Raw genomic sequence first — 23,707 nt, forward strand, 5'->3', positions numbered from 1 at the left:
ATACTGCTCTAAAACTTGTGAGGACAGGCCAGAACGTCCTCTCAAGCCTGTCCTCACAAAGCAAATGTCCTCACCAGATGATTGCTTGTCAAGACTTGGTACTCACAAGTATGGCATGTATGCCCTACGAATATGCTGTCGCAGGCGCCAACGCGAGTGGCAGCCTCTCCAGCAGCTGTGCTTTATACTGTTTTTGTATTTTTCCTCTGCTGTTCTTTGGAACGAATTATTATATCCTATGGATATGGACCATTCCACGCCGAGACTCGTATATTCAAGAAACTTTATATACGACCTGAGAGCAAAGTCCCACATCGGAGTGGTTCCCCATTTACCTGTGGAGGTAAGGAAGCCGTACCAGGGCTGCAGAGTCGGCACTATGCTAAAGGCTAGGTGGCTAGCGAAGAAGTGGACATTCAAGCCCCCGGTGCAACTCACTACTGAATAAGATCGACGAACTGGCTGCGCTGACAAAGAACGTGAAGACCTTCAGGGAGTGCAGTTTACTGTGTTTCACTGAGACCTGGCTTACTGATAGCATACCAGATGCTAACGTGGATCTACCGGACCTCAGCGCAGTCAGAGCGGACAGAGACACGAACGCCTGTGGGAAGCATAAAGGAGGAGGACTCGCACTGTATGTGAACAAACGGTGGTGCAATCCTGGGCATGTGAACATTAAAATCTCCACCTGCGGCAGGGATATCGAACTCTTGGCTGTGAGTTTACGTTCCTACTACCTGCCCAGGGAGTTCAGCCACGCCATTGTACTCATTGTGTACATCCGCGAGCCGACTCGGAGGCTGCGTGTGACGTCATCCACAGCGCTGTGGCGAGACTCCAAACGAAGCATCCTGAGGCTCTTGTGCTAATCTCTGGGGACTTTAACTATTACACCTTGGACAATACACTGGCTGCTTTTAACCAGTATGTGGATTGTTACACCAGGGGGAAGAGGACTTTAGACCTGATGTATGCATACAGAGCCACCCCCTGCCTGCATTGGGGAAAGCAGACCACAACCTGGTCCTGCTTAAACCTCACTACTCACCCCGAGTGAGGAAACTACCCACAACAACACGCTCATTCAGGAAGTGGTCTCCTGAAGCCGAGCAGACCCTGAAGGACTGCTTCGAAATCACGGACTGGGAAACACTGCAGGAGCCTAACAGCAAGAACCATGGGGGAGATGGTTGACTGCACAACAAACTACACTAACTTCTGTATGGACACTGTGGTTCCAGTCAGAACTGTACGCTGCTTTGCTAACAACAACCCCTGGATAACAAGTGACATCAAGGGCCTTCTGAACCAGATGAAGAGGGCCTTTAAAGAGGGCAACACCCAGGAGCTCAAGCGGATACAGAGGGAACTAAGAGCCCAGCTCAGGGAGGCGAAGGAGCAATACAGAAAGGAAATAGAACAAAAGATGCAGACCAACAACATGAGGGAAGTGTGGGAAGGGATGAAGATCATCACTGGCTGCAACTCCAAGAGAGGTGCCCCCACTGAGGGGGATGTGGGAAGGGTAAACCAGCTTAACCACTTCTTCAATAGGTTTGACCAGCCCAACCCATTCACACCTCTGAACACAGCAGCCCCCACTCTCCCTCAAGTCATCACCACAGAAGGGGAGGACACCTCCCTTCCCCCCATAACACCTCCAAGGACAATCACAGCAGCTCAGGTTTGTGGAGAGCTGAAGAGGCTGCGCCCCAACAAAGCTGCAGGTCCTGATGGTCCTGAGTATCCCAGAGACCACTGAAGGCCTGTGTGAGGGAGCTGGGACACCCCCTTCAACGTATATTCAACCGGAGTTTGGGAGAAGGGAGGGTCCCCCAGCTGTGGAAGACATCCTGCATCATCCCAGTCCCAGTCCACACATGATGAAGACCATAGAACGGCTGCTGCTCCACCACCTGAGACCACAGACCCACCACGCCCTGGACCCACTGCAGTTTGCTCACCGGTCCCTATCTCACCTGGACAGAGGCAGGGGTGCTGTGAGGATTACATTTTTGGACTTCTCCAGCGCCTTTAACACAATCCAGCCACTGCTGCTCAGGGACAAACTGACAGAGGTGGGAGTTGAAACACACCTGGTGGCATGGATCACTGATTACCTGACCAACAGACCTCAGTATGTGAGGCTAGGGGACAGCAGGTCTGACACTGTGGCCAGCAGCACAGGAGCACCGCAGGGAACTGTACTCTCTCCGGTCCTGTTCACCCTGTACACCTCCGACTTCCAGTCCAACACGGAGCTCTGCCATGTGCAGAAGTTCGCAGACGACACGGCCATCGTGGGGTGCATCAGGAGTGGACAAGAGGACGAGTACAGGAAACTGATCCAGGACTTTGTCACATGGTGCGACTCCAATCACCTGCGCCTCAACACCACAAAGACCAGAGAGATGGTGGTGGACTTTAGGAGACCCAGGCCGCATCCACAACCGGTCACCATCAAAGGAGAATGTGTGGAGGTGGTCCACACTTACAAATACCTGGGAGTGCAGTTGGATGACAAACTGGACTGGACTGCCAACACTGATGCTCTGTGCAGAAAGGGACAGAGCCGCATGTACTTCCTCAGAAGGCTGGCATCCGTCAACATCTGCAAGATGCTGCTACAGATCTTCTACCAGTCTGTGGTAGCGAGCGCCCTCATGTATGCAGTAGTGTGCTGGGGGAGCAGCTTGAAGAAGAAGGATGCGGCACGCCTGGACAAACTGGTGAGGAAGGCAGGCTCTGTTGTTGGCACAGAGCTGGACAGCCTAACATCAGTGGCAGAGCGACGGACATTGAACAGGCTTCTGTCCATCATTGACAATCCCAGTCATCCTCTGCACAACACCATCTCCAGACAGAGGAGCAGTTTCAGTGACAGACTGCTGTCATTGTCCTGCTCCACAGACAGACTGAGGAGATCGTTCCTCAATCACGCCATTCGGCTCTTCAACATCTTTCAGGGAGGACGATAAAATGGACAAATACACTCTGGACTCACTACACACTCACACCATAGACAGACATGCAATTTAGTTCGCGACACACACACATTCACATGTTGGACTATTGTTGTTTTATCTTATTTGTAGCATTGTTTTTTTTACTTGCTCTTATGTTTCCACCTGTCTTGCTGTTGGAAATCGGAATTTCTCTTCGGAGATTAATAAAGTATCTATCTATCTATCAAACTCATACTCAAGGTTTGTCACACCATCTTTATACTTACACACACACACACACACACGAACACACTTGTACCACTGACTCTGTGGGAACATTTCATTGCCTTGCATGTTTTCTTCTGCCTCTCACCTAAAACCTAACCAGCGAAAACATGTCTAACTTTAACCAGGGGGCCGTTTCAGAAAGGTGGTTCAGTGAAAAGCCCGAGTGGGTTTTTGATTTCATGAAGCAGAATCAGTGAACCTCAGTGTCGGTGACCAGGGCAACATACGCTGTGAACCCTGTTGAAACACAGATGCTGCACAAGAATCTACATCTGGAGAAGATGAAAATTCTCTTGTATAGTCCGTCTCTGATTTTTACATGCATTTAGGCCTGAGGCAACAATCTGAGCTGCCATGCTGTGTCACCTCCGACAACGTGTATTTGACGTCACTTGGCCTCATCTGGAATACGTACCGGGGCAGGCCAAAAGCTTGGACCAGCCTCTCATTCTATGCATTTTCTTAATTTACATTGTAGATTCTCACTGAAGGCATCAAAACTATGAATAAACACATACGGACAAAGAAGTGTGTAATTCCTCAAAACATGTTTTCGATTGTAGATTCTTCAATACAGCCACCCTTTGCTTCGATTACTGCTGTTCGCTGTTGGCTTCTCACAATGAGCTTCACGATGGAGTCACCTGAACAGGTTTTCCAACAGGAGACTCCATCATGAAGCTCAAACAGAAGACCAAGGGTTTGCAGCTAATTTGAGGCATCTAAAATATTAAACATATTGTCATGGTTCTGCTTTTATTTTTGTCCCTTGAGTCATGTTTTGTTTCTCCCGCCTTCCTTCCTGTTTGTGTGGCACACGGCTGGAGCCAATCAAACCCTGATCACCCATGTTTCAGACACCTGGACTCCAGCAACGTGTGCCAGATCGACTCCTCTAGTTCCTGTGATTTGAGTTCGTTTGTTTCTCCCGGTTCGGTGACGCTTTCTGTTGGACTCTTATTCATGTTTATGGACTTGTACTCCGTTTGTACATTCAGAGTTTTCTTTGTTTCTCCCGGTTCAGTGATGCTTTCTGTTGTGTTTTTTTGTTGTTAATGATTAAAATTATTTTTGACACGCTCCTGCCTCCTGTGACTTTCACCACTGCATTTGGGTCCCGCTCCACGTCTTGACTCGTGACACATATTTAGAGTTATTCACCTTTTTTCTTTGCTGTATAGTGACACATATCCTGCTTCATATATTTGATGTCTTCAGTACATATATCTACAATGCAGAAAGTAGTAAAACAAGGAAAAAACACTGAATCAGAAGGCGTGTCCAAGCTTTTGGCCTGCAATGTACATTAGTGACAACAATTGCAGGCTTGATGAAACGGTGTCCTAATTTTCAGAGGCCACTAGATGTCGCTCTTGGTTTAGAAATGATGTGAGGTTTCATTGCATGAGTTGTTCAAGTCCAAACATTTTAAAGCAGACGGCGCCATCTGGTGCCATCAATACACAGTACTATGAAACCTCATCAATCCTTCACTACAGTATATATATATGAACAAAAGATCAATTTTTTTTAAGCTACATACCATCACTTGGGAACTAATTGTTGATTCCATTAGTGTCTGCCCTCGGAACTCTTGATCCATCTCAATCTATGCAGACGGTATTGCATGACATATAACAATGGCAGCATATATATATATAAGTTCTCATGAAAGCAAACTGACACTGATCTAGCTTGATATTGAAGTACGCATTTGAAAAAACTGGACAATAAAGAACATGAAGCTAAAGTGATTGATAAAGAGCATGAAACCATCGATTGAGATACAAGACTCGGCCTCTCTCTCCTCTCTCGGCCGGTGAAACAGTCCACATTAAGTCACTTGTGCAGTGAACCTGGGGTTTGGCACACAACCCGGCCTCATGTGTCATTCACCACTCCCCTGTTGGTCATTGCCGACGCACATTCTGAGCAATCAAATTCAACTTTAACAGAAACAAGACCGGAAAAAAAACTGCCCGTCCTCACTCCCATAGCGTCATATATATATATATATACATATATATATATATATAACCCAAACAACGTTTTCCTTCCACAGACTCTGCTTTGCCCCAACTTATGCTATCGTCAAGGTTGTCAGGTCGTCCACACAAGTGACGTCATAGACCTCGACATGCCGCACCTGGCCGACAGTGGTCATAAAACAAGCCAAGCCAAAATAGATTTTTAAATCCTCTCAAAATGCTACTTTATCAAATAATAAACAAAGATGAAAACACAACACAAATATGCGATAATTTTAGTTTTGTAAACAGATATTGCAGTTTCAGTTATCATTTTTTTTAGTTTAATTTTCACTTCAGTTAACAAAGTTAATGTTTTACAATAGTCACGTATAACTGGCTAAAATAAGACTGAATGCTCAGCCGTTTTGTCAACCAGCATGAGGAAAGATGTTTGAGGATGTGAATCATCGAAAAAAAATCCTTGAATACCTCCAAAGTCTTGCTTCTCACGCCACTACAGCAACACTGTTCACACTGTTCACATGCAAACAAGACCAGTGTTGCTCTAAGGAGGTTGTGTTGATGCTAGAGGCACCCACAAATAAGTCATCGTCCGGGATGCAGATCCTGTGCTGTCTTATAAAAATCTGTACCAATCATTGTTTGAGTTGAGTAAATAATGACTTGTTTATGTTAAAAGCTTCTAATTGAACTGAGTAAACAGATAAATTGGAAGATTTACCAGTCCTGCGTGTACCTAACAAACCTGTCTGCTAAAAATAACATACAGATTTATCAACACACAATGGTTTGAATCCTTGAAAGGGTCAAAATACCTTCTAAGCAACAGTACTTTTGCACAGATTTGGGGCTGTTTCTATGCAATTTCTAAAATTCCATTTTTAGTTGTTGCTTTTATCAACAGAATCATTCTTACGTTGTTACAAAACTTGGATGGGGTCACATGTCGTGTTAGTCAAGACCACATCAACCAAGACTAAGACATTATCAAGACTGGAGAGTATCGAGACTAAGACAAGACCAAGATATTTGGTGATATAGACCAAGACAAGACCAAGATATTTGGAGATCGAGACCAAGACAAGACCAAGATATTTGGAGGTTGAGACCAAGACAAGACCAACATATTTGGTGATATAGACTAAGACAAGACCAAGATATTTGGTGATAAAGACCAAGACAAGACCAAGATATTTGGAGGTCAAGACCAAGATATTTGGAGATCGAGACCAAGACAAGACCAACATGTTTGGTGATATAGACTAAGACAAGACCAAGATATTTGGTGATAAAGACCAAGATATTTGGAGATCAAGACCAAGATATTTGGTGATAAAGACCAAGACAAGACCAAGATATTTGGAGATCAAGACCAAGATATTTGGTGATAAAGACCAAGACAAGACCAAGATATTTGGTGATAAAGACCAAGACAAGACCAAGATATTTGGAGATCAAGACCAAGACAAGACCAAGATATTTGGAGATCGAGACCAAGACAAGACCAAGATATTTGGAGATCGAGACCAAGACAAGACCAAGATATTTGGAGATCGAGACCAAGACAAGACCAAGATATTTGGTGATAAAGACCAAGACAAGACCAAGATATTTGGTGATAAAGACCAAGACAAGACCAAGATATTTGGTGATAAAGACCAAGACAAGACCAAGATATTTGGAGATCAAGACCAAGACAAGACCAAGATATTTGGAGATCAAGACCAAGATGAGACCAAGATATTTGGAGATAGAGAGCGAGGCAAGACCAAGACAGTATATGTACGCTGTCTCAAACTGATCCACAATTAAGAGTACAAAAAGCCAGAATCCCTCTTTTACCAATCATGGTAAATTATTATTTACCAATTCTCTTTCATAGAAATCCTGACAAGTTAAAACACATGCAAGACTGAGACAAGACCAAGACCCTAAAATTGATCTCGAGTACAACAAAACTACTCACATGAGCAGGCAAAGGCAGCTGCAAAGGCAATAACAAATGCCAGTAGAAGACACCAGGAATCGAAGGCATCTTTTTGCAAGATGCCATTGAAATGGTCACAGATATTTCCAGCGATGACTCTTAACCGTCTAAGGTGTTTCATTGTTCTAGCTTATATTATCCAACTTATGCAATACACATAACTTTTTGAAGTAACATTGAGAAGTAAAAGCTAAATTTCAGGCTGTATAGTTATAAAATAGAACGTAGAAGAGGAGGAGGAAGTGACATCGTCAAAGAGGAGTGATGGTATCACCGGAGGACAATGTGGATGAGAGCAGGAAGAGACTTCCTGAAGGGCCATGAGAACGAGCCTTGTTTTAGACTGCAGTATAGATTGTATTTGCATTTGTGTTGTGGCATGTCCTCACAAAAGGGTGCTAGCAGGATAAGCAACACATTCCGACTACGCAGCCGTTGTTAGTGACTTTTTGCAATAAGTGTACACGTGCCACTCATCATCTCTCCCACGGTGTCACATATTGACATTGGGAAAGTGGACTTTTGCGTCCTACACTGGCAACAAAGGCAGCCTTCTTTAGCGTTGCATGTTGACGCATGTTGGGCATTTTAGGAAAACACAGCAGTTTGAGGAGCTTTAAATAGCAAATGACACGTTGTTACATGTAGCCCATGGCTTACATAATACCAAACTCTGTCTTTTACGTGACGTGCCCCCACGACATCAGCATAGGACGTAAAAGTCCACTTTCCCAACATGAATGTATTACACCATGGGAGTGAGGAACCTGACTTTTGTGTCCCAAGAAAAACGATGAACAAAAGGAGCGCCACAAAAAATTTGGGAAAAACGCCACAAACATAGCACAGAAAGTGTTTCACGAGGAAGGATAACAATCCAAACAAAACTGACGATATATTTGGACTTCACTTGACTCAGGCTTGACTTGACATTGCTTGATGTGACGCCGGAAAACACGGACAAGAACAGAGGAACAGAAGGACACATACGGAGAGCAAACCCAGTAAGAACACCACTCTATAACAGCCCACTCTATAAAGTGTCATCTATATTGCTAATCATCAGTATTTTTCTCACAATGTGTTACAAAATAGCAAGATCTTGGGCTCTAACAGTCATGGCCCTTCAACGTGCTTTTGCCTCTTTATCGTGTCACTATATACAACTTCCTCACCAACAAAGCTCTTGACACTTTATCCTCCAGTTATCAATACAACCACATCATCAATACCTTCCGTCATAAACCTCTTTTCAACCTGTGCTGGACTGCTCACCATCCTCTGCACACCTAAATATCATGGATTTGCATGCATTCAGCTGTTCACCACCCAGACTCTGGAACTCCTTACCCCTACACATAGACGACATCTCATCATTTAAATCTCAATTTAAACCCACCTGTTCAAGCTGGTACTGTGGCACTGTGTACTTTACCAGTATTTTTATAGAGCTTATCTCTCTAGTCTGTTTACAGCCTTGGTGACCTTAGGTGACTTGAAAGGCAAAGGCAAATGTAAAATGTATCATTATTAGAATTGTATTGCATTATTGCTGCTTCTCCTTAATGTTCTCTCTAAAATCCCGGGTGTTAACCGAATAATCCCAACTTGTATTCTGAGTGAAAGCATTGCCGTGACTGAGAAATGGCAGTTGTGCATGGAACTTGTGCATGCTCATCACTTGCTGTGTGTCAAGGATGATGGGAGATGTGTTATGACTGTCTGAGTGTGCAGTGAGGGAGTTGAACGCTTGGAACTGTTTACCTTAAAGTCTGTTCAAACTATTTCTCTCATCGATTTGAGCCTTTTCCAAAAAATGATTCAAGCTGTTTGCTGAAGAGCATGATCACTTAATCCTAGGAGAAACTCATTTGTTAATATCCTCTGTCAATCAAGCACAACGGCAAAGTGGGAAAACAGCCAAGTCCTGACATTTCATTGGAGGTGATCTGGATTTGGGGGAATCTAAATCAGCATTTTGTTTATTTCAATTTCGAATCTACTTCATGTGAAGCTGATGCTATTCGGATCACGACAACTTTGCCTCAGTGGTGCTGCAGTAGCATTACGCCTTTTGCTTTAGCTCAAGTTGAAGAACATACAATAAAGGTGGCATCGGGAGTGTGTTCTTCTTTTTCATTTTCTTTCAGTCAGAGGCTGTCAAAACAAGTCACCAGTCACACTTGTCCTCTTCACATCCTCCTTCATCACATGCAAGAACCTGAATGGCTGTCCATTTCTAGCATTGTCCAGCCAACATGTTCCCTGTGCAAGGAAATACTTTCTAATTCAGAACAAGAGACAGATGCAAATGGGCATCTGACAACCTCTGCAAGACCTGGTGAAACAATATGAAAAGACTGCTGACAGGAGGCTAGCTATCGAGGGCAGCATTGCTCGGTGGACCTTGGGCCAACCAAGCTATTACTATGATAACAAAGGTGACTTGTGTGCAAATTACACGGACCTTGGATCAACAATAATGACACAGAGGAGCCACCCAGCTATTGACGGAGCATCAGCACTGGCAGGAGTGAAGTTGCAAGGCCACACCTGTGGCTGGTAAACGATAACATCCGAGAAGGGGCTTATGATCTGCCAAGTCAAGGAATTGATGTGCTATAACAAGCGACATTTTGCAACATTGAAATAACTGTGCAAGCGGCATTTTCATCATACCTGAATGGAGCCACACACGTAATGATGATTGGTCTGTTTTTGTCCCAGTTTTGCTCCTTCCCAAGCAAGGATGGTAAAAACATATTTATGGTAACTAAGATCATCCTATAAGAGAATCCTTATGCCTGCAGTGGGTTAAGAGGGAATTTGAAAACCGTCAGGGTCGACAATGGTAGCTGTCCCGCTGATATCCTGGCCGACTTCAAACAGAATGTGGAACGGAACGTGGCCATGACGTTTATAGAATTGATGGCAAAGACATGTTTAATCATTAGAAGTAAGTCTTACCCCAATTTTCAGCCGTCCTCCCCAGGTCCATCCCTCCAGGTGTCCAGGTGGCGGACTTTAGTTGCATGCTCAGTGGATGTGTTCCTGTCTGTTTAGCCATGATGTTTCCTTTAGGAGTCTCCTGTCCAAAACAACACATAAAACTTCGTCATCCGATGCACTTCCATGTTGCAAGTTGGGCTTTCCGCAAGTTGGGATGGGATCTAATCATGAATGATTTCTGGCTCGGAGGACAAGCTTCTTGATCAGTGCTAAGGCAGAATCTTTGTGTCTGTGACGTGCAGCGACGATGTCAGCGGCATACACCACAGACATCCTGATCACCAGCCGACTTTTATCTTCATGCCAGGGGTTTCTGACAGATGGAAAAAAAATGCTTAGGATTTTGAAAATCATTGCGTCTGTGGCGCCTTACAGCACAGAGAAGGTCACAATTTCTGATAGCGTTTCACAATACCTATCATATGCCAGAATTGAGCTGCAATGGTTGGGGATGAAAACAACCATTGCTGCTCAATTTTTCCCCATATGTGACATGTAGCCAGGCACTTGTACTTGGTTCACTTTCCTCCGCCTGTGTTCAGACCAGGATGTTGTTTTCTGATCCTGTTGTGTGTTGTGCTCTGTATTTTCCTATGATTTTCACTGTATTGTAACCTTCTAAATATTTGTATTTTTCCAGTAAAAACAACTGTTCATGATAACCACCGCTCGAAAAACATTGTTGCCTTTATTTACAGTTTTCAGCTCAATGCAGTCCAAAATGTCCTCCAACCATGAGGCTAGGTTTATTGCCTCACGTTAGCCCTCCGTCCTATTGGAGACCCACTTTTTTTGGAATTGCTGACCCACTCAACCACCATGGCTACTCCATTGCTTAAACTCAACAAAGCAAGGTTGCATACAGAGATGCACAATTACTGTGATTTATAAGACCAGAATGTTTGGCAAGACTCAACAACACTTCAATAATTATTGAAAAAAACAGAAGGAAACACAAAAAACAGAAGCCACATGGAACTTTTTCTACACTTCGGAAAGCACCAAGGACATGCACAGATTTTTTTTTTCCTTTAGTCTTGAATTGTTGACAAAAGTAACTACTCTGTCATCAGTTCCGCCCAAATGTATTTGGATATCTGACAGGGCAGTTATTTGAGTTTGTGTGAGAATTGCCTTCCCTGCCCTGCCACAGCAGCGTCAACGTGTTCCACGGGCCCTGCCACTCCCCCTCATGCCGTGCAGGTTGCTGCTCCAAGCTGCATCATGGAGAACACAGTCTCCAAGCGATCCTTTTCAGCCAGAGCTTTGATATGTTTGATCAGGATATTTTTGTAAAAATAAAAACACACGAAATGTATTAAATGTAAAAGACTTATACCGGACATAGACCTTCACTGTTCAGCCTCTATTCAACCTCTATTCCACCGTGACTTCATATGTAAAGCAGCTTTGGACGTACGCATAACATATTGTTGGTGGTTGACATGTATTTGGTCACAATTAAACTGAAGAAAATGTGGTCCTGGATGGTGATGGATAATGGACAGCAAACTGAGTTTTAAGTCATACCAGCATAGCAGTGCAAATTTACAAGGCGGTTCCAAAAGTGACACAACAGCAAAGAAGTTAAAACATATTATATGGACACAATTCACTGTGAGTGAAAATGAATGGTGAACCGGATCATCCTTTCTGAATACATTATTTGACGTGTAAAGGTCATTGGCACAGTGTATTGATGTGGTGGAAGTGACAAGTGAGGATGACTGCTGGAGCAGCCTTGAACACACAAATAGTGCCACTTTTTGGCGATACCTGTTGGAACCGTAGTGGCTCCTCCCATTTCATCTGGTTATAAAACCTGGATCTTCCGGATGAAGAGCGTCAGAGCAGGCCAGTCCAAGTTCCAACATGGGGACTACGGGACTTCAATCGTCGCTATGGCTTCTCTGTCTGACACTGCTGGTCAGCGTGCTCGCTCAAGGTCAGGGTAATGACTGTGCCGCATGACATCTCACACATGCGTGGATCCACGTTGTCGTGAGATTTTTTTTATGTTGAATTGGTTTAGCGGTTTTCAAAGACATACATCTGAGTACCTAATGGTCATTATTTTCTGTCTTTGTATCAGTAGAAAATCGTCCCAGTGTCAACCAAGTGGGACAATCTGCAGGTAACTGCCTGTTTTCCTTCATTTTGATCTCTTTAACTGATAATATATGAGTGTTTGAGAGAAGTTTTCTGATCTGATGTTAGGAGAGTCATCTCACCTGGGTCGAGTCTGCATGACCTGGGGACAGAACCACTGGAAGACCTTTGACGGAGACTACTTCCAACTGTCCTCCTCCTGCACACATGAGTTGGTGGCACAGTGCCAAGAATCCTTTGAAAATTTCAATATCCAGATGAAACGCAAGCTGGTGAATGGCATTGCCACCATTGAGCAAATCTTAGTGAAACTGGAAGGTTCTGTGGTTCTCATTACAAGTGAGGGGGTGCTCATCAATGGAGAGCCGTAAGTCGGACCTTTTTCTCCTTGTAACGGGCTGAACAGACTATTGACGGCATGTAACATGGACACTGACTCTGCTTTATCCACAGAGTGACTTTACCGTTGGTTTCATTTGGGTTCAATATCAAAGAGGCAACGTCCAGCATCATCCTTTATGCAAAAATGGGGATCATCATTTATTGGAATCGCGATGACTCCATGGACGTAAGTAATGGATACTTGATCGAATGGATACTTGAAAATCTTGATGACAGTAGCGATGAAGATAATAAGTCATAAGCAGAAAAAAAATGAAAAGCAAATGTTACAGTAACACAGTAACAGGGTTACCAAACCCTGTTTATTATAAACTGTTATTGTTTGAGCATTGCTGCATGAGGACGAATCCTCCTTGACACACCAGCGCTATCTTTGCAGTGCCATAGGTGTGAGTACTGGCACCGTTTCACATATACAGAAATGACAAAGTCTGTCTCCGCTCAGTGTCAGATGCAGCGTTCATTTTAACTGTGTCAACATGCAACAAGTTTTGTGAACAGCTTCCATTGGGTCACAATACTGGCTTCATGACCGTGTAGTCACTGTGGTCTACTGAAAATGACTGGTGTGGACGAAAATTCACATCTACTGACACTGCATTTATACAGAGCAGGATGATCGCCTCCGGCAATATTTGGTAAGAGGGAATGCGGTTACATGCAGAGCAGTGAGGTAATATCTATTCAGGTGCAGAGTCCGAATGTGTCACGTTCTCCCGCTTTAAATGCAGTGCAGAGACAATCGAACTATGAGTAGTTCACCTCTGTGACAAGGGGTGGCGTGAGTCCTTCCAGTTCCTATCACTATAGAGGAAGAGCAATCAAAGCTGACAGATAGCGAGGAGCCGTTTCAGACTGTTATATGGTGTGCCGTACACAGGGAAACACAGCACAATCGCTGTATATGTATATATATATATGCTTCCATTGTGATATGTCACTGTAATACACTGTAATACTCTCTGCATAGATTGAGATGGATGAAGAGTTCCGAGGGCAGACATGTGGACTTTGTGGAAACTTTGATGGAATCAACAATGAGTTCCCAAGTGATGGTATATAGCTCAAAAAATAGATCTTTTGTTCATGCAAAACAATATCAACCTGAATTCCTTTTTTCTTTCAGGATCTCTCTCTGTGATAGATTATGCTGAACTCCACAAAGTGAGTCAGCCAACAACTGTTTGCGTGGAACCACAACAAAACAATCAACGGCTCTGTGGATTGAAGGTGGGCAAAGCTTATTCATACTTCCATACGACCTGCCGATTGGATTTTATTTGTTTTGTGGCATAAATGACATACAGTCCACATTTGCACAGAAGGAACTTGTAGCCAAATAAAATGGCTGCAGGAACCTTTTAGCTCCTACTCCTCAAGAACAAGGCCTCTTTGATAGTCCCGATGGAAACTGAAAATCTGACGCCAAAATGAAGCAGCATATGTAGAGAGTCATCAAGATATCTTTAATTTGTGTTTTGTTTTTTGTTTTTTTACAGCAGTAGTAGTTTCTCAGACTAGATGAGGGATAGTGATCAATGCAACTTGGAGAATAACTGTAAAACAAAATATCACCGCTTTTATACAAATTTCAAAGTAAAAGGGAGAAAATAGTTTGGTACTTTTCCAGGCACATGATACAATGTGATGTTGCAAGAGACGAAAGTGAAGTTGCAATGATGGACAAAAGAAACTGAGTACCGAAATTGAGGACCGAAATACTTGTTATGCACGACCTTTCTTTTCCCCTATAATAAGTACCGAGTTCCGTCCCATCTATAAAGATTCATTATAAATTATTTTTTACTCATAATATTTAACTGAAAAATATGAGTGTTTCATCATCCTGACTTGGCCTAACTGATCTTCTATGTTTTTTTCTACTTCACAGAGTGCCTGCGAGGAAATCTTCTCCAGAGCTCCATTTAGCAGCTGTCAAAACCTCCTGGACATTGATTCCTTTGTCACCGCCTGCCGGTCTGATCAGTGCTACAGTGACAAATCTGTTCTGTGTAGTACAGTCTCAGAGTTCTCGAGACAGTGCGTCCATGCAGGCGGACAGCCTCAGCAGTGGCGGAGTCCATCTTTTTGCCGTAAGTGTACAAATAATGGTGGAACAGCATGTCTAGTTAAAGAAACCATCCATGGTGTTTCACACTCCATTACATGTCAACACACAAAAAACGCTGACAACTGCCCAGTATAGAACGTCCACTTCGCAACGTCAATGTATGATGCCATTGGAATGAGAATGGGTTGGTTTTTCCCCTTATGATAAAAACCGATATTGTCAAATGTGTTGAAAATGCTTGCAGAAATTTAGATGTGTTCGTGTTCTTTGTTTTAACAGACATTCTTAATATGGGCATGACAATTACGACAATTCATGCCTATATGATGTGGCCTTAAATGAGTTGCATATATAGGTGTCATTTTTATCGGCAATGACGTGTTTGGACAATGTTGGCATATCTGCATAAATGTCAATATCGGGCATGTGGCAACCCATAGTTTGCTTTTTGCAAGGTAGCTGGAGTTACAAAAAGTGGTTGTCTCCTCAGCTAAGACGTGTCCCACTGGCATGATGTTCCTGGAGTGCAGCAGCTCATGTCCCAACACTTGCTCCAACCCTGAGGCCTCCCAGACTTGTGACAGCCACTGTATGGACGGTTGCAGCTGCCCTGCTGGTATCAATAGTTTCCCCCCAAACCACCATACTTGCATTTTCACCTTCAGTGGTTCAGACCCAGAGGTGATTCCACTTTGTCTTTTTCAGGAACTGTCTTGGATGACATTGGTGAAAATGGCTGCGTAGCAGTGGAATCCTGTCCTTGTTTGCACAGCGGCAAGGCCTACAAATCTGGAGAGTCGTACGAATACAACTGCAGATCTTGGTGAGTCCAACAGTTTGGTGCGACTCATTTATTCAGCCTTCATGAAGCAACTCCCTGACAAACCCATATTCCTCATCACATGAATCAGAATCCCAGAACAACACAGACGTGAACAAAACTATACGTGGTTGTGTTTACAGTACGTGCCAGAACGGTCGGTGGTCTTGCACTGAAAACGATTGTCCAGCGACCTGCTCTGTGGAAGGGGGCTCCCACATCAACACATTTGATGGCAAGGCCTACACATTTCATGGAGAATGCAGCTACATAATGGCACAGGTAGTTCAGCTACAGTACATCAGGCTCTATACCTGGGTATTGATTCAGATTTTCCAAAACGATTCACATTGGGCTGATTCAGTTCGTAATGGAATTGTTTTTCAACTTGGTAAGGGATATTTCCATCCATTTATATCAATTATCCTGGAATATGAAAGAGATTTAATCGTAGAATCCCCCTCTAACTTATTGAAAAATAATGTTTACATTCTGGTTGAGACTACAAGCTGTGCTACACATGGACACATTAAAAAGATATCAGACTCACATTAACTTAGAATGGTTTGTGATAATAAAAACAGGAATAAAACATGTTTAAAAAAGTATTTTTCATTATTCCGCAAGTACGTTTTGATATATGTTGCAGGAGAGCAACGGCCTGTATACCATATTGGTAGATCTTATGAACTGCGGTGTGGTTGAAGGCAGAACCTGCCTCCGAGCTGTGACTTTGTCGCTGAACAACAACTTAGTGGTAAGTGCCCAAAAAGTGAATTTATATGTATGATGTTTCCATTTTGATAGTGATTCCATTTTTTCTCAGCTTATTAAAGTGAAAAGCTGTAAAACAGTTGAGTACCATGTACCATGAAGCTTTAGCCGAGCAGCCTGCAGCTTTAACTTGTTAACATTTCACACATATATTTCTACTGAATGTAACACATGATGAACTGGCTATAATGGCTATAATTCAAAAATGACAATTTGTGACTTGTCATTTGGAAAGTCGAGCAAGTACAGTATAACGCATGGCATTTTGCGGCTGTAAGTTGGTAGTTACCATGACAATGGAAACGCAGTTGACAAAGTAAAACAGTTGACAATGCAGGTATCTCATTACATGACAGTTAGCGGCAGTATGTATTGAATACTGACTGTTGACCATTTATTTACGACTAACTACTACTCAGAGCGGATGACTGGTAGTTTAGAGGTACTTTCGTGTATTTGGTGCTTTTGTTTTCTGTGCAAATGTAACTGAAACGCATTAAATTGACTGCAATGGTAGATTACAAAATTGATGCCTGCTAATGTCCCTTTCGTCGCAGGTCATGAAAGTTCAATCATCCGGTCAGGTCTTTGTGAACAAGATTCTCTCTCAGCTTCCATTGTTTACCTGTGAGTGGCTCCAGATGTGAATAAAGGCACAGTCCTGCCTGTTGTTTAAGATGATGTCACTTTCAATGGACAAGAAGAGTCACTTTTTGTTTCTATCCCACAACCTCTGCAGCTGAAGTGAAGGCCTACAAAGCCTCATCCTTCTACATCCACATGAACACCAGGTTTGGCCTTCGACTGACAATTCAGCTCAGTCCATTGATGCAAGTCTACATTTCAGCAGACAGTTCACTCAAAGGGACCACTTCAGGCACGTCTACACAACGGCCCATAGAAATCTTTTCTCTTGAGTTGACCATTGTTTCTACTTTTAAAATATCAAAGACTTGCCGTCATGACATAGTGTTGCTAATATATGTGTGATGACAACCATTCAACAGGTCTGTGTGGAAACTTTAACAACATCATGAGTGATGACTTCAAGGTGAGCAGTGGGCTTGTGGAGGGTACAGCAGCAGCCTTCGCCAATGCCTGGAAAACAAGAGCATCTTGTCCAGATGTTTCGACGCGCTTCACTCACCCTTGCAGTCAGGGAATCAACAAAGGTACGTATGAATGCTGCCTATATGCCCGACTCTACATTGTATTTCTGTTTTTTAAATTGTTGTTTGATATTTTTGCAGAGGAGTTTGCCCAGTTCTGGTGCTCCAAACTCACTGACCCCAATGGAGTGTTTGCACCGTGCCACAGTTCCATCAGCCCAACAATGTATAAAGATGTATGTTAGCGCGTTGAAGAGTTTGCATGGATTATTGTGGATCATTTCACTGAACAAGTCTTCATCCTTTCCCAAGAAATGCATGTACGACACGTGCAACTGTGAGAAGAGTGAAGACTGCATGTGTGCTGCTGCTTCTGCGTATGTCTACGCTTGCTCAGCTGCAGGAGTGCTGATTACTGGATGGAGGGATGTCATGTGCAGTGAGTATCACCTCAGAAAATTAGCTTTCGTAGATGATTATCAGCAAGAGGAATCTTCTCAGTGGTGGGCCGTCAGGATCTGCTGGTCTAATACAACCAGAACTTCTGAGCATATTTATGACAAAAGTTTACTTCATTTTTAATGTATTTCCCCAAAATATATAATGTATAGTATATATAATAATTATTTATGTCCTAGAATATCCCACTGTAGTTTGTCTAGTTTTTATCCAATCGGCATGAGCTCGCTTGTGTTGCCAGGTTGAATGAAATCAGTCCAAGGCCTTCGGAATCAACAGTGCAGGCGCAGTATCGCTCTGAGTGAACTGGCACACATCCATCATGGATAGTTGTGATCAGATCACGAGTTTCAGGACAGCACAGCCTTCTAGCTGGTCTAAGGTATTACGTGACTAGTACCCGTCCTGTGATTGGATTGGGACTGAATGTTTCAGTAAGTGGCAAAACGTTCCCCTCTGTTTCTTTATCAGTTCGAGGTTGGCTGCGTTCCTTTACATTTTTTGTATTTTTTAGGAAATCACTGTAGGCCTAAGTGTGAAGTGCACGGCCCGCCACTGAATCTTTGAGTGTACGTTTGGTAGTATTTATGTTAGCAGTATTCATTTGGTCATGGTTTCTGCTCTCCTCTCAAGTAAGACTGAGAGTACAAGATGGAAGCAAAAGTGAATATAGTGATCAATACAGTTGCCTGCTAACACCTTCTCCGTTCCGTCAGGCAAGTTCAGCACTTCATGCACTCCAGGAACTGTGTATGAGTACAGCATGACCAGCTGTGGCCGCACTTGCTACGCCCTCAGCCAGATGGACTACACCTGTGACTCAAGCTTCCCCTCAGTTGATGGTTGTGGATGTTCAATGGGAACATACATGAATGACAACGGCCGTTGTGTGGCCAGCACAAGCTGCCCTTGTTATGACGGAGAAAACATAATTCCCAGTGGTCAAGTTATCAACAAAGATGGAGGAACATGGTAATGTCCTCTTCTTGTTCATTAGTTATTTGGAAAATGTTGGCGAGTCTAACTCTTCTTCCCTCTTCTTATGTCTGTTCTGACTTAGTTTCTGCAGAGAAGCACGTCTTAGCTGTGAAGGAGTGCAAACACAAGGTGTGTTCTCCAGGTCACAATCATAATGCATGATAATATAAGCATTGTGGTGACTGCATTCCATTATGATATATGTGCTTCCCGTGTCTCTTCACTGCTCATTTCACAGTGACACCCTCATGCAAGGAGCCCATGGTTTATTTCAACTGCTCCGATGTGACGCCCGGGAGTTCTGGAGTCGAGTGTCAGAAGAGCTGTGGGACTCTGGACATGGCTTGTGTATGTTCACCCAAACACAGTGCATTAGATTCGTGGTAGCTCATATTGGGCTCATTTCATGGGATTGTGGTTCTTATAGATGAGCACAAGCTGCACATCAGGATGCATGTGCCCAAATGGTCTGATCGCAGATGGACTTGGAGGTTGTATCAGCGAGAGTAGCTGTCCGTGTGTGTACAATGGAAAACTCTACCAACCTGGAGAGACACTCACCGTTGACTGCAACACATGGTTTGTATAGATGCTTCTTCAGATCAATACTAAGTTGAATAAAGTAATGAGGTTGAAAGACATGAGAGGTGTGTCACCATTTATGTTTGGGGAGCAAGGGGAAGTGTGAGCGTCAAAATCAATTTATGTTCTCGGATTGTAAGGACTCAAAATATTCCAAAATGGTTGCCAGTAGTTCAAATCATCCACTCGTCATCTTCATCAACAGTCCAACTGGAAGCAACTGCCACAAAACTTTTCAAAGACTCAGACTGTAACAAAAACATCTGATGCATAAAAATAATCCTCTCAAATAAATATAATGTTGGAACTCTTTTCTAAAGGGTCCAGTGGGGGCGAGAAGGCCGGGGGCTCGATATCCTGTGGCAGAGGGTCGGAAGGGCGGCTCTCTTCATTGAATTATATTGCTGAATTACGACATGCAACCTCTTATATTGCTCCCAACCACACACGACAAGTAGAAAATGTCCATTTAAAACCATCTGATGACCTTTTGTGTTGTCTGTCTCTTTACAGCTCGTGTCGCAACAGGAAGTTCACCTGCACCAACAACGTTTGCGATGCTGTGTGTGGTATCTATGGTGACGGCCATTACATTACCTTTGATGGCAAAAGGTTTGAGTTCAGTGGAGAATGTGAATACTCACTTGCTCAGGTAAACTAACACGATGCCTTGTCACTCTTGAATTAAACACCAAACTGACATCACTCCTATTGCCTCCCTTAGGACTACTGTGGCTCTGACAGTGGAAGCGTCAGAATTATTACTGAAAATGTTCTATGTGGAACCACGGGAACGACCTGTTCCAAAACCATCAAGATCTACCTTGAGGTAGGTATCACTTCCTGATCTTCTTTGTCAATCATCGTAAGTCAACTGAAAATATGACAGGAACACAAGCAACTGATGCAGGCTGTGGCCTTTGGTTTTGGTGGTTCTAGAGTTACTGTAACAAGACCTGTGACTTAACAAGACCAGCTGTTTTAGTCTTCCCAAGGGAAGTTTCTCCACTGTGCTTTCAGGGCTTCGGCTAACAATACAAATATAGCTTTCACTTGACTGTCGCACGAGCTGCAAACAAGATTCACTCTTATTTGCTAAGACGTTAAAAGTTGTACTAGTTGTAGCCTCGTGGTCATACATGAAAAGTACAAGTACAAACCAGGTGCGGTCAACATCCCGGACTAAGTATCAAAATGAACTTCAACTCTTTCTCCTTCCCATTGACTCAGGAGTTGCAAAACAAGACACTGCAGATCCCAAGTTCACGATCCGCCTGAATTTCTGTTGACTAAAAGAATCTTTTCTGATCAACAGAGTGACGAGTATCTCCTCAAAGACGAGACCCTTCGAGTGGTTAAGGGCAGCAGCCCCTCTCAGGTATCCAAGATGGGCATTTACTTAGTGGTGGCCATCAAACCAGGACTAGTGGTCATGTGGGACAAGAAGACCAGTCTGTTCATCAAACTTGGCACACAGTATCAGGTACAAAGAAGAGCTGACAGTTCACTTTTTCATATGCATCTTGACTAAGTGTTCAGATATTGGGGCAGTAACTGTTGACTGACTCTTAGTTTTAATTCAACACTGTTCTTTTTGTAACTGCTCAATAAAACGTCTTTCTTCAGGGAAAAGTGTGCGGTCTTTGTGGAAACTATGACGGCAATAGCAAGAATGACTTCACCACACGCTCCCAGGAGACAGTAGCCGATGTTCTGGAGTTTGGTAACAGTTGGAAGGTTTCATCTGGATGTCCTGATGCCAAGCTATCAACAGATCCCTGTACCAGCAACAGATACCGTGCAGCATGGTCCCAGAGGCAATGCAGTATCATCACCAGTGTCACGTTTCAAGACTGTCATTCAAAGGTAAAGGCTGGATACAAGAAACACACTTTATATAGAGTATAGGTTCAAATTCTTCTTGACACAATTGAAGACAATTTTACGCTGTGTAAACCCAAACCAAGTTATTGCTGCTACGTATGTCATCTTTTGTGTCATCTTTATAACGTAACGGTGCTGTTGACTTCAGTCTCAACGCAACTAATGCATCTCTGAGTAATCAAGAACCTTGTGGATTTTATTTTAGGTGGATCCTGGTCCATACTATGATTCGTGTGTCAGAGATTCTTGTGCTTGCGACACCGGTGGGGACTGTGAGTGTTTCTGCACAGCTGTTGCTGCCTACGCAAAATCTTGTAATGAAGCTGGAGCCTGTGTAAAATGGAGAACTCCAAAGCGATGCCGTAAGTGTGACTGTCATTACCATTGTGAAACAACACCAGAAGTGATATTGTCTAATGTTAACCATCCCATCCTATCGCTGACAATATGTGATGTATGGATCACCACTAGAATTCATTCTTTCCTGTTATTCATGTCCAAAACAGAGAAACAAATGTTGATGAAGCTTGGACTGTGACTTCAACATTACAGTTGAAATGGTTTTTCAACATTAGTTGTGACCCTAATATGCTAAGATGCTAACTTAATCTCTTGTAGCCGTGTTCTGTGACTACTATAACTCCCCCGATGGCTGTGAGTGGCACTACAAGCCCTGTGGTGCTGACTGCATGAAAACCTGCAGGAATCCCTCTGGAAATTGTTCTGCTCTCATCACTGGCCTGGAAGGTATGAATTTGTTGTAATGTCTCTTGATTCTGTCAATGGCAAACAACCTTTTTATTTATTGAGTGAAATATTAAGTGGAAAAGAGGAAACTTAAATGGTGTGAATGTTTGGCAGGATGTTACCCACAGTGTCCACCAGCCCAACCTTTTTTCAATGAGGACTCAATGACCTGTGTTGCCTGGGAACAGTGTGGCTGTTATGATGATCAGGGCACCAACTATGGAATTGGGGATTATGTACCATCAGAAAACTGCTACAGCTGGTATGTGTTGGCAAAGATCAAGTAATCAGGATGAGTTTATGAACATGCCCTTCTGGTGATGAATAACATGTTTTCTGTCTATAAGTGAATAGAAATTGAATCCAAACTTTTAAATATATGCTCTCATTGGCAATCAAAAATGATGGCATCAAATAGGTAACACCATGTGATCTTTTACAGCTCGTGCAAACTATCAGGAATTAGTTGCGTCTATGACGTAAACTGTAAGTAAAAATAGATTAAACAAAAATCATATAAAGCAATATACACGAGAGACAGATGGTTCTAAATAAAAGTCTATATTCTTCATTTGCAGACTGCTCTTGCTTTGTCAATGGGAAAACTTACAAGTATGGAGAAACCATTTACAACACCACAGACGGCCTGGGCAGTTGCATGGAAGCTGTCTGTGGACCTGATGGAGTTGTTATAAGGGACGTCTATCCATGTCCAAAGACTACAACGCCTCTTCCTACAACAACTCCATTCAAATTCAGCACAGGTAGTTGACTAAAATAAAGTGGGAATATTTAATGTTTAAACAACAATGTGAAATTCATGGCTGCTTTTGTATATTTCAGTTGTTACAACTCCAGTACCAAAAAGCACAGCAGTGGTCACAACCACGCCTTCAGTAACTCCAGGTCCAACAACAGGCACTGCAGCAACAGCAGTTACGCAGCCACCGATTGTCACCACTGGACCTGTGTCCACTGCTACCACACCTGTTGTCGTGTCCACAACAAAGGTCCCGGTTGTCACAACAGCAGGACCAACCACAGCTGTTGTCACCTCAACGCCATCTGTCGTCACCGGAACTACTAAAGCGCCTGTGGTTACCCCACCAGTCGGACCAACCACCCCTTCAGTCACAGCAACTCCAGGTCCAACAACAGGCACCGCAGTCACGCAACCACCGATTGTCACCACTGGACCTGTGTCCACTGCTACCACTCCTGTTGTCGTGTCCACAACAAAGGTACCGGTTGTCACAACAGCAGGACCAACCACAGCTGTTGTCACCTCAACGCCATCTGTCGTCACTGGAACTACTAAAGTGCCAGAGGTTACCCCACAAGTCGGACCAACCACCCCTTCAGTCACAGCAACTCCAGGTCCAACAACAGGCACCGCAGTCACGCAGCCACCGATTGTGACCACTGGACCTGTGTCCACTGCTACCACACCTGTTGTCGTGTCCACAACAAAGGTACCGGTTGTCACAACAGCAGGACCAACCACAGCTGTTGTCACCTCAACGCCATCTGTCGTCACAAGAACTACTAA

The 23,707-nt window shown here is 43.5% G+C and overlaps 1 protein-coding gene across 1 annotated transcript; it reads left to right on the forward strand.

Annotated features, from left to right (window-relative positions):
* Positions 1–1,180: 1,180 nt before the first annotated feature.
* On the forward strand, positions 1,181–23,707 carry LOC128752227 (mucin-5B-like). Its single transcript, XM_053853207.1, has 34 exons — positions 1,181–1,687; positions 1,731–2,515; positions 2,564–2,644; positions 12,065–12,168; positions 12,319–12,357; positions 12,441–12,699; positions 12,786–12,900; positions 13,705–13,789; positions 13,861–13,964; positions 14,626–14,827; positions 15,296–15,421; positions 15,511–15,628; positions 15,769–15,907; positions 16,275–16,382; positions 16,957–17,026; positions 17,139–17,276; positions 17,407–17,571; positions 17,650–17,744; positions 17,821–17,947; positions 18,684–18,939; positions 19,028–19,074; positions 19,184–19,293; positions 19,373–19,524; positions 20,041–20,179; positions 20,252–20,356; positions 20,843–21,010; positions 21,154–21,393; positions 21,617–21,773; positions 22,030–22,158; positions 22,273–22,420; positions 22,601–22,644; positions 22,737–22,922; positions 23,002–23,135; positions 23,699–23,707. Exons 1-34 carry the CDS (start codon positions 1,181–1,183, stop codon positions 23,705–23,707), a joined length of 5,391 nt encoding a protein of 1,796 aa, XP_053709182.1.

Source organism: Synchiropus splendidus, chromosome 1 (genome assembly GCF_027744825.2).
Source record: "Synchiropus splendidus isolate RoL2022-P1 chromosome 1, RoL_Sspl_1.0, whole genome shotgun sequence".
NCBI lineage: Eukaryota > Metazoa > Chordata > Actinopteri > Syngnathiformes > Callionymidae > Synchiropus > Synchiropus splendidus.

Coding starts and splice junctions, on each gene's coding strand:
- LOC128752227 (XM_053853207.1), top strand. CDS start 1,181: ATGGGGGAGATGGTTGACTGCACAACAAACTACACTAACTTCTGTATG. Junction 2,516..2,563: donor TACAAATACCTGGGAGTGCA/GTTGGATGACAA, acceptor TGCTCTGTGCAG/AAAGGGACAGAGCCGCATGT. Junction 16,383..16,956: donor CGCTGAACAACAACTTAGTG/GTAAGTGCCCAA, acceptor CTTTCGTCGCAG/GTCATGAAAGTTCAATCATC.